This window comes from Diachasma alloeum, unplaced genomic scaffold, assembly GCF_001412515.2.
Source record: "Diachasma alloeum isolate Michigan unplaced genomic scaffold, Dall2.0 Dall_scaffold_00194, whole genome shotgun sequence".
In the NCBI taxonomy this organism is placed as follows: domain Eukaryota; kingdom Metazoa; phylum Arthropoda; class Insecta; order Hymenoptera; family Braconidae; genus Diachasma; species Diachasma alloeum.
In genome coordinates, this window is record NW_021680359.1 from 734,665 (window position 1) to 751,304 (window position 16,640).

General features: G+C 37.8%; 1 protein-coding gene across 2 annotated transcripts in view; it reads left to right on the top strand.

The window, feature by feature from the left end:
* LOC107048534 (Krueppel-like factor 6) overlaps window positions 1-7,788 on the top strand; it is a 230,709-nt gene extending 222,921 nt beyond the window's left edge. For both annotated transcript variants that reach the window (XM_015271739.1, XM_015271740.1), the window contains exon 6: window positions 5,036-7,788. In XM_015271739.1, coding sequence (XP_015127225.1) covers window positions 5,036-5,211 — 176 coding nt within the window. In that variant the 3' untranslated portion in view covers window positions 5,212-7,788. The remainder of the gene's footprint in view (window positions 1-5,035) is intronic.
* The last annotated feature ends 8,852 nt before the right edge of the window (window positions 7,789-16,640 follow it).

Here is a 16,640-nt window from a genome sequence, read left to right on the forward strand (position 1 = left end):
CCCCCCCCCCCCCCCCCCCGCCGGTCTTCGACTCGTTCCCTCAACCGTTCTTTGGTCTCTTTGTCCAGGGTTTTTGTCGCACCCAAGCGCTGGCCGCAGTTCCTAGAACAAACTCATCCTCCCTCCCATTTTCGTTCTCCCCCTTCTCATTCTTCTCTCACTCCCACTCGCGTTAGAATCCCGTGACATCAAGGACAAGTAATAAGGGACAACGGAAAGTAGGAAGAAGGGAAGGACAGTGGTGGTGCGGATGGCTGTTCCGACTCGGATTGCTTCTAGCGTTAGACGGGGATCGTTAAGCAGAACTGCTAACTACGCCCGGGGATTATGCATACGGTGCTCGTCCTGGCGATTATTACTCTGTTATGAATTCTACCGTGATGACTGTGTGGATGAAGGCAAGAGAGGGGGCTGGGGTCGATGCGTAAGAGTATCCTCCTCTGCATCTCTACTGCGTTTTGGATTATATCCCATATCACAGATAACGGCGTTTCTCTCAGTTATTACGGGCGTCGTTGGGCGTTTAATACACCGTATTAATTAATTCACCACGTATTCGAATTGGTTTGGATGCTTAGATTCACCGTTACCTGAGTGCAGAATGATGTACGTTTATGCTGGTGGTATGATCAAGATTTAATACTTGAGAAAAACCGATGGAAAAAGAGAAACGTGCAGATGAAAATAACTGAGGGTTTGGAGTAATTTTAAACGATCGTGTTGTTGGAGTATCATCCGCGTGTAACGAGACAGGCATGTGATCAAGTGAGAGGGGGAATTGGGGGATTCCCCGTTGGGAGTACTGGACGCCAGGGGGGGTTGCAAGACAGCTAGGACCATCGGGCAGAAGAGACAGAGTGAATGGAGGAAGCGAATCGAGACTATCGATCCGAAACAGAGTATAGGAGTCGAGGCGCGGTGTGTGGTAGTCTCACGACGGCATTGGTAGAGAGATTTCCAATTACAGGGACTTTCCGTTCTGGAATTCCATTCCCCGAGTCTATTGTTCTCGCTTACTGCCAGGACTTTGATCCGTTCGAAAGCTCATCGCACCAGACACAGGGAAAATTGAGTACGTAGTAGCTGAAAGTATGAAGGGGATGAAGGAGGGGCTTTCAGTTTTGTAGTATTAAACTTAAATTTTGAGGGGATAAAAAGGCATGTGGGTGAGTGTAGATACAACCGCTTTGTGGGGATAACGTGATTCACAACGTACAAAACCCATAGAAAACGAGGTAGAAACTGATCGTCTCATTCGCGTAGACAACGATTGCATTTGCCCGATTGAACCCGTCTCGTGTTACCTCCGTAGACCGCGAAACTTACCGCAGGCGCCTGTCGGTACCTCGTGTACCCCAAAGGTACACACCAGGGACATCAAGGGGAACGGCTCTTGCATTGCGAGAAGCGGTTAAATAATGTCCTTCCATTGTTTTCCATTCTCCATTCTCCATTCTCTACTTTTGTTCAACGTATCGGGTGACAAATAAAGTCAACGTCTGCATTAAATTAGATCGAATTCACAATGTTTCATTCAGTGATGTTTTTCCAACATCCGTGCAAAAACAAAATTGAATAACACAATTTTTCCTTTATTTTCACAAGTCAAGAGTGTAGTTATGATTTCTTCCTTTCTCGTTGAGACAAAAATCTCAAGTTATTGCTTGGGAATGTATCGCGGCGTCAGCAGGCACGTATATAAGAGTCCGAGAGACTTTTTTCGTGAGTATTGGCCGAAAGTCCCCCTCTTCCCTTCCCCCGTTCCTATACTTTTCACCATAAATTCCCCGGTGTCCTTTCACGTATATGTTGCCCCACATTGTATATAGTCGAATGCTTCTAGTGTGTACATAGGAAAAAGGGACCAGTGGTGAGAGAAAAAAGGGTAGTTGTATTGCAACGACGGTAGACGGCAAACTTAATAAAATGCAAAGACGACGAGCACGCGTTGCCTCGACGGACTGACATATCGACGCAATACACCCTCGTGGACGTGTTTCTATAGGGATGGCGAGGGCGGGTGGGTAACTGGAAAAAATCACCCGGAGTCAGTTCAACTTACACGCGTTCCTATTACAATAACAACCTCCAAGAATTTTTCATTCTATTCACATAAATGGGAAAAGGGAACTGCAAGTGAGAAAGGCAAAGTTCCCTCGGATGAAACTCTTTTATCAATTTCACATCATATTGCTAACGATGACTTTTACGTTTTATTAAATTACAAATTACAAATATTTAAATGATTTTTTTCCTGATCTCCCTTAAGGGGATGCGTCGTGAAATTCAAAAGTCTTCACTGGGACTTGGGATCCATTGAACAGTTTATGATATATGACGAAGTATGGGAATAATCGCGGATCCGCGATTTTCCTTAGTATAACTACAAAAACCATTTTTTTCTGTTTTTACCTTCAAAATGCTCCTTGCACCGTAGTTTTCATACGATTTTAACTTTTTTTAAATGTTCGTTACGCTCCAAAGAATAACTTTAAGGATCCGTTTTACTTTATTCGAAAATAGATCATGAATAAATGAATTTTGAATTTCAGAAATTTTTTGCGTCCCTAGAGTAAGATTGAAAATTCATTGTTCTCAGTAATTGAACATTGTAATCAGGCGTAATCTCATTTTTATGGACAAAAAAATGGTTCAAAAGGCATCCATCGATCGTTTGTAGGAGTTCAATTCGTTGCAGGGATGTATTGGCGCCATTTATAGTTTCTCTTCATTTTCAAAAATTGTATCGTCATTGTTATTCATAAAAATTAGATTACGCATGTTTACAATGTTCAGTTACTAAAACAATGATTTTTCAGTCCCACTCTAGAGACGCGAAAAATTTATGAAATCCAAAATTCATTTACTCATGATTTATTGCGAATAAAGTAAAATGGATGCTCAACTTCATTCTTTGGAGTGTAACAAACATTGAAAAAAAAACTAAAATGGTATGAAAACTACGGCGCAAAGAGCATTTTGAAGGTAAAAACAGGGAAAATTGAAGATTTTCGTGGTTATACGGGGCAAAATCAATCAGGTCTGAGATTTTCCCCAGTTATTCCCATATTCCGTCATATATCACAAACTGTTCAATGTGTCCCAAGGCCTAGTGGAGACTTTTAAATTTCACCGACGTATCCCGTTAATTCTTTTTCATATCAAATATTTTTTCGACGTCATCGTATCCCCCAGAGTTAGCGTAAATCAATTACACGATCATGCGCAAAAAAAGATGAAATTATCCAGAATTGTTGTCCATCAATGAACGTAATATGCCATATGAAAAGAATTTTTGACTATTCACATAATTCCATGATAATTATCGCAAAAAATTAACGACTCAAAAAAAAGCTCTCTCCACCAATAAAAATAGTCTCATTTATTAAAGTTTCATTTGCCAACACCGTCTAAAGTTGCACGAGTATTTCTTCCCTCGCCTTTTTTTTGTTGTGGTCTTGAAGTAAGAAAGACGGTCTTGTTTAATCCGACTTTATTACGGGGTCCGTGAGCGCCCGCCGTCGGCTTCTTCTCCATTACGGGACGATAAAATGCGTGATACGTGATGGCCAAGCTCCATTCTACCATGCCTCTCCTTTTGGAAGAACGGCTGCGTGCTCCCGTGGGGCGAATACATGTTTTCGTGCCACCGTCTGTCACGCACCCAATCACGAATGTACACTCATTCACGGTTTGCATTTCAGACATTAACATTATACATGAAGAGAATTAACCGAGGACTGTTGCTTGTTTGTATTATGCACTTCTTCCGTAGCTATTGCAAATCCGTGACATCCGGTTATCAGGCTCATTTAAGTTTTGCACTTGGTGTTGCAGTAAATTATTCATGGATGCTCTTATATAGTCTTTATGAAAACATTTTTGTATTGATCCCATCTTGTTTTGATTCTCATTCCGTTTATTTTCAACTCGGGACGAGGAGGTTTTGCTGGCTATTTCATCTTGCTACGTAGTTCTATATTGCTTGGAAGAAATAAATCCCCTTTCGCTCGAGTCGTCCCATAGTAATTCTCCCAGCACCGAGGGACTCGTGCCTCTCGTCCCTCCCTCCTCTCTTTCTCTCTCTCTCTCTCTCCTTCTCTTTGTAAAGTCCCCAGGAATTTTCTACTTGCGAAAACCCGTGGGCTGTAGCAAAATAAGAGAACCCCGAGTGTGGGAGGTGGAAAAACAGAAGGGGAAAGATGGTTGGTTGAATGAAGTGGAATTTGGTTATGCCGCGCCACGTCCTTCCTGGATTTGTCGACGTCACGCCAGACAACCGTTCCCTCTTCTTCTCTTTCTCGCCCCTTCCACTCTTCTCCCGCGGACACACGAGAATGAGAAGGAAGAGAAACGTGGGACAGTTCGTTTATACGACACAAGTTGCACTTGCGACTTGAGATGAGGTTAAATAAAGTGTGAGACATAAATTTTATTACTATAGTGGTAACATTTTTTACGCACGTGAAGTATACTTGTCTTGTCAGTCATGACCTCCTTCACTCATGACTCATGAATGTGATAATAGTAAGAGTGTGAAACAGTGACAAATTCTGGAATTTTCGTAATTTCTCGTGTTTCTCGTGTTTCGGCTTCGGAATGGAAGTAAAAAATGGGCCAGGCTGTTACGTGGGTTAAATAAATCAATGGGTTTAGTGCATCGAGGGTTTGAAAAATATTGGTAGTAGAAAAAAGGGTGAGCGAGAGAAATGAAAAATCAAAGAAAAGGAGAAAAAACGAAATGTGTTGTCGGTATATGTGTGCGAGGTGGGGTAGTTTGCAATCGTTCGCACAAGCCCCCGATGCTCGTTAAGCTCGGCAACATTGCGCCACAGGTGGTGACCCCAGTATTGTCTCGTGAATGTGAGCCTCCCCCTCATCAATGTCAACTCACCTTCAGCAATTCCCTGATAGATTATTTTTGGATTATTTATGACTTAATAATGTACCTCCAAAGGGGGTAAGGGTAAATATGACAGGGAAAATGACGTTATTTTTCATTAACGTGTGGCTTGTCTTTTTTGCTGTGTTACAGGTGAAAAACCATACAAATGCAGTTGGGAGGGCTGCGAATGGCGGTTTGCACGTTCTGATGAGTTGACGCGCCATTATCGCAAACACACAGGAGCCAAACCGTTCAAATGCCGGCACTGCGATCGTTGTTTCTCGCGCAGCGATCACTTAGCCCTGCACATGAAGAGACACGTCTAATCAAATCCCTCAGCTTGTCCATGTGTTAACCAGCATTTTGTGATGTCAACAGTCACTGCATTGAGCAATAAAAAGAAAGATACAAATGTAAATGCCAAGGCATCCTTTCTCCAAGGACGATACCTTGCTTCTCTGTCATCGTTGTGATGTCGTCGTCCTCGTTAATGTGTTACTAATTCCAGCCTGAATTCTAATTCATTTTTGGATATTAAGATAAATGATATAATTCAACAAATGTAACAAAGACATGAACAAAGGAATGTTGATCACTGCCAATAAATTACGTTGAAATTTGCGTTCTTCGTCGTCGAAATTTTGAATATTCATTCGAAGAAGTTTTTTGGAATGCGAGAGAACATCATATGCGTAAGGGATTATTAGTCAAATGATAGTAGAATCGAAGAAAAATTAGGAAAATTTTGTTAGAGATTGGATCGTGAGAAAATATTGCATCGTTTGAAGAGTCCGAGTGATAGTTACCGCGTGTTTTTATGGAAATGCTTTTGTACTCCTGGATTTTATTTTTTTTATTCACTAAAATCCAGCGAGGATGTGGATCCACGGTGCTAAATGACAGATTCATGTCTATTTTCAATAGATAATAATAGAGAAGATAGTTGTACTGTCTTAGTGGCTCCATCGAACGATGTAAAAATTTTAGACAATTGGAATTTTTAGTCGGAAAACTTTGGGGAATGAGATTTAAACGAATTAATTAGATCGATAGAGAAATTAGGAGAATGAAAAGAAAGAGAAGAGAATGATAAATTTTTCGTAATTTGAATGTGTAAATTGATTTTTTGAAATAGAACACAATAGCGCAGTGGGGCCAGACGATGGTGAAAGAGGTCTCAGATTTTGCATGTTTATTTTATCCTTTTCTCCTTAATTTTTAAACTAAATTTTCTTCGCAGCAATGCGAATCGATAGACGTGCAAAAGAAATACAAAAAAATAATGTAATTAAAAGTCGACATGTCGATAAAGTGGAAAAATCATCGAATCAAGAATTTCATTACAAATTCAGAAGAAAATATATAAATATACATAATACTGAATTCTTCCAAGTCCCTCCGAGGGATGGAAAATAAATATAAAAAAGTAATATCGAGGACGACTAAACTGAAAAAAAACAAATACAAAAAGGACTAAGAATTTTAAATGTTCAGTGGCCAAATTAATTAACTGATAAAACTCGTAGAACGTAAACGTCGTATTTTTTAGAATAATTAAGCGCAGAAAAATAAGAGAATGATTGCGATAGAAAGAGAGTATTAATTAAAGATAATTAAATGAATGATGTAAATGAGATAAATAAAAGTGTGATGTTATTGCTGACTAATGTTTGTAATAAGAGTACGTGTGATGGCGTCGATTGCTGAGAATCGATGTTGCGAGACAAAAAATGATATATAAAAAATATACAAAAAAAATGCAAATGAGTAAAAGTCCACGTTGAGAGGAGTGACTGACGAACAAAGTGTATGAGTGAAGAGAGCAATTGCTGAGTTTGTATATCGTGCAATTTTTCAATGTTTCATTAATTTGTTACCACGTTTCACACGATTTTAATTATTAAATAGTCTTTAAAAATTTCTAGAGTTAATTAAAACGAAAATTGAAAAAAAAGTAAAAAAAAAAATAATAAAAAGTAAGTAAAGGAGGAATTTAAAGTGAGAATTGTAAATGGAATATCGAAATACAAAGAATAGGATTTGACATTATAAGCAACAGATCTTTTTTGATGGGCACCGGTGGAGCGACGCCGGTCGTCGAGACGCTAACTCGCAGTTTCTTATTGGAAGAGAAGAACAATTGATCGGTAATATGGAAAATCATAAAACACAGATGTCCACTGTGATTTTCAAAACACATTAAAAGCAGAAAAAAAATAACAAGGAAATGCTTTCGCCAAATCATGGTCGTATCGGCTTCTTTATATGTAGCGGGTTATGAATTATCAGAAAAATATGTATATATTAGCCACACGTGCACGCCCTCGTTTTCACTTCGAGTTTATTGAGACTGGTTTTGCCACGGGCAGTGTTACGCTACTGTTTTGTGCCGTTGGTCATTTTCTATAACGAAAGAAATTAAATGATAAAAAAAAATAATTAAAAGTGTATTATGGAATTGACGTTTTATTTCCTCGCATATGTATATTGAACGTTCAACGAGACATGTTTTGTATCTACTTTTTATTCCTCCCAGAATGTGAATAAAGTGAAAAAGTAAATAAAAAATAGTAAAAAAGTAAAAAAAAATGATAAAATAATTGTACGTGAAATGCATATATGCAGTCTGTATATCGAAAAAAATTGTCAGTTTGTATTTGCAATCTATATGTAATAGGTTGGCTGAAATTTATTGAGCTATTATACATAATTTACTTTCAGAGGATATAGAAATTATGAAGATTCTTCAGTGACACGATTCGATCAAATAAAAGAATTAGAAAGAAAAAAAATGCGGTAAAAGGAAAGACTTCATTTTCGAATTGAACTAAATTGTTGTTTCAATCACGAAAAAAAATCAAATTATCATTGAATAAAATAAAATTTTATTCTAAATTTGCAAATTGTTATTCTATTTTTTACATAGCCAACCCATTTCAGTGAGGGCAAATTCATCCTGATTATCAGAACCACCCCATATGTTTTTTTTTCGCAATTTGAAAAACGAAAGAATACGACTCCGTAAAAACTCCTTTCACCCAGACAAACCACGTTCTCAATTTTCTTATCTTTATTTTGTCTTTTTTTCCAAGTTAACAATTTTAAACATTTTCCAAGCATTTAACTCAGCTATTATTCTCGCCGGTGCGAAGGAAACAAGCTCAAGCCAGTGACGGTTACAGTGAGCGTTTGAAAGCGGAAGAAACAAAAAGAAAACATGAAAATAAAAGTAAAAATAAAAGTGGCAGAAACATACTCAAACCTCTCTCCGACTCTTTTCCACTCTCTATCGCAGTGTCTCTAACGAGCGGTAAATACTTTTGACTGTGTCGACCAATCGAGATAGCCCCTCAAAGAATGTTTTTCACCGCAGCACCTGAGTTTCGCTCTTTTTTATTTCTATTTTTCTTTCCTATCCACAACTAGCTCTCACTCGAGCTCGCCCTTTGCAATCTCCCCCATCCTCTCAACCCCCCCTTCATCACCCGTCTCATTCCATTTCTCTTCGTCTTATTCACTTGAGTTTCCGCAAACGTGATTTTCCACGCGACCTTCAAAAGCTCCCGTACGAGACGGTCCAACAAAGGAACCAGGAAATTGTCGCTTCGTGCTTCCGGCCACCAACTCTGTGCTCTCCTTCCTCTCTCTCTCTCTCTTCCCCTCATTTTTTATTTATTTCCAATGCTTTAGTTTTTCGGAGAGGGTTTTGGACTGTGTTGATTCCACAAACGCCATCAAGTCTGATGAAAACGTGAAGAAATGGAGAGAATATTCACTCTCTGCGTTTCTTTTATTATGAACAGCAGGGCAGGCGTCGCGACGCTCAGCCTCGGATACTCCTGGACCCTTCTGCCCCTCTCTGTAGATAATTGAAAATTAATGAGGGGAAAAAAGAATGTAATTAAAGCCAGTCTACAAAAATGTGAAATTAATCTCTGCGTAAAGGAAGGGACATAGTATTACAGGATAAGTGTAATTGTAATGGATAATTTAATTAATATAAATGAAGATTACTTATATAAATGATCGACGATTAGATAGAACAGTTGTATAAAGAGAGATTTAGTCGTGAATGTATAGTGAAAAGATGGATATTAAGGTGAAGTATGAAATCAAGTCCAGAAAATTCAATTTTATTATTGTAAAATTAGGAGTGAATATGCAGGTACGATTTTTTCTGCGTAATCCAGTGTGTTCGTGAGAGATGCAGGAGTGAATGCAGTGAGTGACTTCAGTGAATTGATTGGGAGTGGAAATTCTAGGTAGGTAGGAAAAATAAGTCTATAAAGCACGAAAATGAACAGAAAAAGGAAATGATGGAAGAACCAGATACTTGAAGCAAAGAAATTCAATCAAACTGTTTTTACCCATTTATTTTCCATCCAAATTTGTCCGTTATTTTCCTCATTAAAAACCCGATCTTCACTAAACGGCTTTCCCTATCGGACTGACGGAAACACTAGTTCCACTAGTTATTCATCTCAACAATTATAATTAGAATTCTTCTAATTTACCACAAAATTCAAAACGCCCTCATTAGTTGAAAAAAATTATAATTAGAAAAAAGAAAAAACCGTGCAAAATTGACCTGTCGGAGCAGTCGAATAACTATTTCAAAAAACTGTTGGGCATGGGTGAAGGGTGAAAACGAAAGTACGTATGTTACGTGTGAGTAATGTCTGAAAAATGCAAACAAAAAGGCAGAGAACAATGAGATATATTTTTAAAAGTGACCTTCGGCATTTAAAGACTTATAACAAGCGAAAAAACGTGCAACGAGTTAAGTAAAAAGTAAATTTAGAGAAAAGACGTGGACGCTTCATATGTGTCCATCACTCCGTAACTCACAGAATGACGAAAAATAAACAACAAAAATGGAGGAATTAAATGCTAGGTAAAGTGGGTTTCGGCGTTTATTGGTGTTTTTTTGCAGCCTCGAAATTGGTAAAAATACCCTGGGCAAATTAGTCGGTAAATCACCGCGTCGCTGGTATCGGAATTTTTATGCAAAGGGAGTGTATATTGAGCTTATGTACCGATGAGTATACAATACAAACGTTCGAACGAAAACAAAACGAGGAAATAAAAAATACGGAAAAGAAAAATCGAAACGAGTACAGGGGACGTGCGCGTTTTAATCTTAGCACTGTGCGAGTAAGAACAATAGTTGAAAAAAGTGCGGAGGGAGGGGGGAATGAAGATAGAAATCATGAAATGCATTCCATTGACTTTGTGAGTTGCACGAAATACGTTACAATGGACACATGTATTAATCCAGGCCTAATCGATATTCGTGCTCAAATCCCAAAAAGCTAAATACTGATGACTCAAACAAAAGAAACTCGCAATGATGAACGTCTCCATTAGTCACTAAAAAAATACTGAGAAAAAAAAACCATTCGATAATACAATACATGTTAGGCTAGTATTTCTAGGGATTTTATACGAGCTACGTGCTAATTAACAAAGTAAAGAAGCATGTGAAGAAAAAACTAAAAAAACGCTCCAGGCTTTGCCATGAATTTTTATCATTAAATTTTCCCTCGTTTTGAAGTCTCCTTCTTCCTCATCGTCACGCGAACGGGAGTATTTAAAAATCGAGTGTAAATGTATCGAGAATGTATAAACAATTTTTGGAGCAAGTGGTGTGAGATAAAAAGTTTATCGGTTGAAAACAAAAATACAGAGAGGATATTGATTTTCATCAATTTTTCATTCAACATGAGCTTGCCGTAGCATACACCCTGATTATTAATTCATCATTCCAATCCAAGTGCATTAAATTCTTGTCTACCCCCTTAAATGTCGAACGTTGACGATTGACCATGAGGGAGCATCGGGGAATTGTCTGAAAAATCGATATCGCTTGTTTTCTCAAGTGTCCTTTGTCCAGGCACGAGGGAGGTCCTCCTCCGGTATCCTCGGTTCATCGGTCACTGGGCTCTGAAGACGGTGAAAAACTACCCAGGATGTCTATGAAGGAGGGAGTTGAAAAAAAAGTCTAAAACATGTACTATCAATCACTGGACGTAGGTATTTTAGTCCCAGGCACTGGTGACCAAAAGTCGATACAGTGTATCAACTCTTCCACCTCTTCCTTCGTTTAATGATCTTTTTTTTCTCACTTCTTCATAAACCGTTAACTGCTTCAAACAATAAATCATTTTCCTTCAGTCGTTGAACAAAAAGACGAGTACAAGTAATAAAGTGAAAATTGAATGATTAAACTGATAAGTGAACAATATTCAAATAATTTGTAAGAGTGCTTGATGTTGGGTATGAATGATATATGTATACAAAAATACTGAAAAAAAAACATTGTGATGAACAGGTGAAAATCAAATTTATGTCTATAAATAAATTAATGAGATGATTATTGTAATCTCTTTCCATATTAAAGTCAGTTATTTAGTAGAGAATATTTTTCATGTACATTATTGAAATCGTTTTAATTATGTATTATTTAAACGATAAATAAATTGATGTATATATATCTACGCTTAATCCAATGCTACGGCGAGCCAAATTTTCATCGTGTGAGTGTGTTAATTACTATATAGATAGAAGTGAAGAGAGTAACGAGAAATGAAAATCAAAGATAAAATTCCCTCAACTCTGAGGAAAAAAAAATTGCTCCCACCCTTTCGATCCAGTGTTTTTCCTTCTCACTAATTTCGCTTTTCACTCTCATTGACAAATGCGGTGCGGAAGTGACTCTTCGCACATGAGCATTGGCCGGAAAAAGAAAACGAGAAAAGAAATATGCTGAAAAGTAGGTAAAAAAAAACGTCTCCACTCACTCTAATTTCCTTTAAAATTCTACTCATTCATTGCTCGTTGGCCTTTTTATTTCAGAATTGAGTACACAAACACTTTACAAACAAAAGAGTGAAATAAAGACAGTTGAAACACATTAGTGTATATTCTAAAATATCATTATTTTTTAAGAACAAAAACGACAAAAGTACGAGAATTGAATTGTAACGAGAGAATTGGAGTATAATTATACAAAGGAAAAACCAATTCAACATATATATATTTATTTTCTAAGATGTAATGTATGTGTATATCCTCTAAATGTATATTATTAAATTACTAATAATGCACAAAAAAGGAGAGATGTAATTATATGTAAATGTATTATTATGAATTTATCTTTGATCTTAAATTCGAACGAAAGGGGCTGGCGAGTTGAAAGGGTGCACTACTGAATTGCAATAATTGACGAGGGGTGCAAAAAAACTGAAGAAAAACTCGAACGAAAAAGAAAAACATGTTTGAACGTTTCACAAACGAGTATGCTGTATGCGTGTGAGTATGAATGCAGAAGAACAGGAGCAGAGAGGCTTGTGCGGCTGTTGGTAACCACATCTTCTCATGAATAGCTTGTATTTCTGCTCAGTGCGAAATAAAACAAGAAAAAAATGAAAAAAAAATAAACGTACGTTCCTGTTGAAAAAAATGCCATGAAAGAAAATTGTATTTTTTTAAATGACTCAACCATAACTCCTTCAACGCCCGGAAAAAGAGTAAAATCCCCTGGGAAAAAAAAATTGTTCAAGGTAGATCCATGTTAGGAGTGATAAAATAATAATTCACCGAAGCGAAATACACCACAGACGCGTCGGTGAAGCATCAGGAGATATCGTTTAGAGGGATTGGCCAGATTTATTTTATGCCCTCAAACCAAAGGGGGTTTGGAATATCGCTTCTTCTCGCTATTTCAAGATCGATTCTCAAGCTCCTGCTGTACGTCTACAAACGTATGATAAAAATAGGTAGGATTGCAGGCAAAGCTATTCGTGAAACTCCGGAGAGCACAAGCGAGGATCTGCACACACTCGGCAATTGATTCACTATTCTCCAAATAGAAAAAGAATGCCAAGAAAAAACTTGTCAATAGATGTTTTTACCAGTCCCAAAGCATCCGATATACCGAGTTTGTTCCCATAATATACGGTGCTCCTTCTGTGCTTTATTCCCCTAGCAACTTTTGTATCCCCAGAACGAGAGGCTCGAGAGAGGCTATACACCCACCGGCGTTTTATCATCGTGAACCGTTTAATGGTAAATTACAACGTGCACGGTGTGTGCTCTCGACTGATTCGAGGGATTGTGCTTCATCTCCCTCGAATAATCTCTGTGTAATCTCATAATGAACAAAACATTAACTCATAAAAGATTAATGAAGATATTCCAGAATATCTATCGGTGCAGTTTAGTGGTACACGAGGAGGAGTTGACGAACACTTCTTCAGTTTGCATAGAATATACTTGACGAGGGTGGGGGACACTGACTATCTCGGTCACTTGGGTGTGTACTAGGCTTATAACTCAACGTAAACATAAAGTGCCCACCCTCTGACGGCCTCAATTTCTATCTCTGGGTGGTGAAACTATCCGTGCAAGAAGATAGACAAAGTGGGTGGAATATAGGGGTAAGAGTAGGTTTGAGTTTGAGAGTGAGAGTGTCGTCTTGCGTCTGGGCAGTAATCCGGCTTTTGCAAGTCAAATCGGTAAAATGGATTTGAGCAGTGTGCAGCAGCGGATGAGGATGGGTGGAAGTAAGGGGGCAAGGGAGTTTGGGGATGTGCAGATCGTTCCGATTTAACAGACTGCTTGCAATTCAAAGAAAACCACCGAGCAAGAACAGGAGCCAAGGTGCTGAGAGATCCTGGTCTTTGTCATTTCAAATTCGTTTCGTTTCCTTTTTTCACTCCTCCTCCCTCGCTTCCTCTCTTTACCCAGGAGACAGTGCCGTAACTCGGCAATTTATGCCAATAGTACTAGCAAATTGATTCCAATTGGCACTGGCGACTATTTTTATCTTTCATGTTTCCCAGCAAATGTCCCAGCAAATGTGCCCCCACCCTTCGCGAGGTATTTTCTGAAACCACAGGGAGATGGAAAACTTGGGGGAATTTCTCGTGTAGGACAAAGTACAACTAATTCTCCAACAGTGTAATATTATCCAACGCTGGAAGCCGAAAGTTCGATAGTTCTTCGTAGAGCTTCTTTGGTGAAAGATTTAACATCTCCTCCAACGGGCGTCCCTTTTCTACACTCAACGGTTCGAAGCTTAGGTTACGTCTTAATTAAGAGGCTACCTCATTATTATTGCGGGAGCACACTGTACCGCCTAAATCAAGGGATATGGGGCACATCTACGAGGGTGATCGAATGAGACGAAGCGAGTGGTTGGGTGAACGAGGAAATTATGAAAAGGAAATTATTTTCGTACGAGAGACGGTGACGGTAAGTGCTTGAACACGTTGAACCAACATATTCTTACACTGTTGGAATTTTTTTGAAATTTCATGGAAGATATTATAGCAAGTTTCATGAGAGTGACATTGAATCGGATTTAAGGAAAAAATGGTTATGGAATTTAAAGTTTTAAGGGGAGACTACTATGAGTTTTAAAAGTCGCGGAATATTGGAGTGAGATTTCTCATGCATTGAAGATCGATTATATATGTCTAAAAACGAATAATTAGTGCAAAAAAATTAATTGTTTATTGTTCCTTTGCCCCACAGACGCTTAAAATGTTAAAAATACTCCAGGGGCTCCAATTTTTGAGCTAAAGAGGTTTTTTTTTCAAAATTATTGAAAAAATGTGTACAAAAACAATTACGAATTAGTTTTTTGAAATTCAACTCCGACCCAGCTAATTTTTTTTTCTTTAATATAAAAATTTGCGCCATTCATGTATAATAGGCAGAAAACTTACTTTTAAAATATTAAAAATATATTCTCGATTCTTTCAGAAATATTATTAGAGCTATGTTACATGAATGTTGCAATTTTTTATTAAAAGAATAACGAAATTAGCTGTGTAGGAGTTCAATTTAAAAAAAAAAATTCGCAATTGTTATTGCACATATTTTTTTAAAAAATTTCAGAAAAAAAACCTCTGTAGCTCAAAAATTGGAGGCCCCGGACTATTTTCAACATTTTAAGCGTTTGCGGGATAAACAAACAGTAAACAAGTAGTTATTTTGCACTAATTATGTTTTTATATAATAGATAGTCAATGTATGAGAAATCTCATTCCAATAGCCCGTGACTCTTAAAACTCATAGTAGTCTCCCTTTAAGTAGAATTTGCAGTGGAAGTGAGATGGAAATTTCACAACTTGACTGAATTTTCAGTTGAACATGAATATTCAGAAACAAAATGACATGAATTTTCAATTTTTCCCTGAATTTTCCTGATGTTTCTGAATTTCCACAGAAAAATTGAACTGAAAATCAAGTATTTTATTGTTTTCCAGATGATTTGAACAGAAAATCATTAAAATATTTGATTTTTCTATGACAAGATTTCCTGAAATTTCAGGTGAACTTGAACACGATAAAAATTTCCGGAACTTGGCGCGGAAAATTTAGACGAAAATTTTTAACCCCTCAAGTACGGCGTCCATGCCACATATAGACCCGAGGGCTTGTCATACCGGCCGGCGTCTATATGGCATATAGATCCATTCCGTGATTAATAAAAATTCATTATATCTCGTACTATTGCAGATATCGAAATTCTAAAAAATTTTCCATGACAGAGATAAAATCATCAATACAATGTGACTCATTTTTTTTTGTTCAAGTTATTTTTAATATTTTTCTTCAATTCATAAACAATACGAAACTGAATTCGATGTCAGATACACATGCAAACCTCTCGTTTATGGGGCTAATTTTCATCAAAAATTCTGAAATTTTTACCGAACATACTTTATATATTCCGTTGTTGAATGGCGCAAACGAAATTTCGATTCAATGAATTACTGATTTGTTATTAACAAATTTCGGACAATCGCCGATTTTGGCAACCGTTTGTACTATCGAATTGAGATTAGTCTTAAAAATTCCAGAAAAATCTGCATAAAGAAATACCATAATTGAACAACTTATTGGTTAAAGCTCAAGATTAACATTAAATTTTAGATGATAATGTTTTGATATGGGCGTGTACTTGAGGGGTTAACAGTGTAGTTATTCAGGGAGAGGGTGAAGGGGGGGATTAAAAATTAACTGAGGGAGTTAGTGAACGAAAAGATGACAGAATAAATTTTTTTTCTACAATAATTTTTTTCATGTATTCCAGTGGAATTTCCTCAATTTCCGTAACATGCTTGCGGTGCTCGTGTGTCGTTAGCAATGCGCCAGAGGTGTTCCCTCTTTCCATCATATGGAGTACGAGTATTTTCAGGGCGGTATGCCAGGAGTGTAGCGGGCGTGTCTCCGTGGTCTTTGCGGTGGTGGGCCTCCCTTTTCTGGAAACGAGACATGCCTTGTAAAATTGGTAATTTCGTTGCAATAAAAATGATAAGAGTGACACGAGCACTGGGACTTTATGCTTGCTAGCGCTCGAGCTTTTTCGGGAGGCACAGGATCTTGATTTTAACTCAAAAGGCTGGAGGAGGTAGTCGTCTAATGCGGTCGGTTGTGCTTGGATATCCAAGATACTCCTTAAAAAGTGACTAACCCCGCTGGCGAACAAATGTAGTGTGCACGTGAAGTAACCTCACTCCTGAGTCTGGAGGTAATTGAAAGTGTACCGGTGGAATTTCGAAGAGAGGGCCAGAGGCGCACACCAGCAATTTCAGGGATACCTATATCAGACGCTTGAAAACGGTAGATAGGATAGCCACCAGAGGCTTTTCGAGTGGCCGGATAAAATTCAAGAAATTTGCTCCTGGAATTTTCGACTCCGCGGTTTTACTTTAATCACTTTCAAGAATGCAACACTGATTAA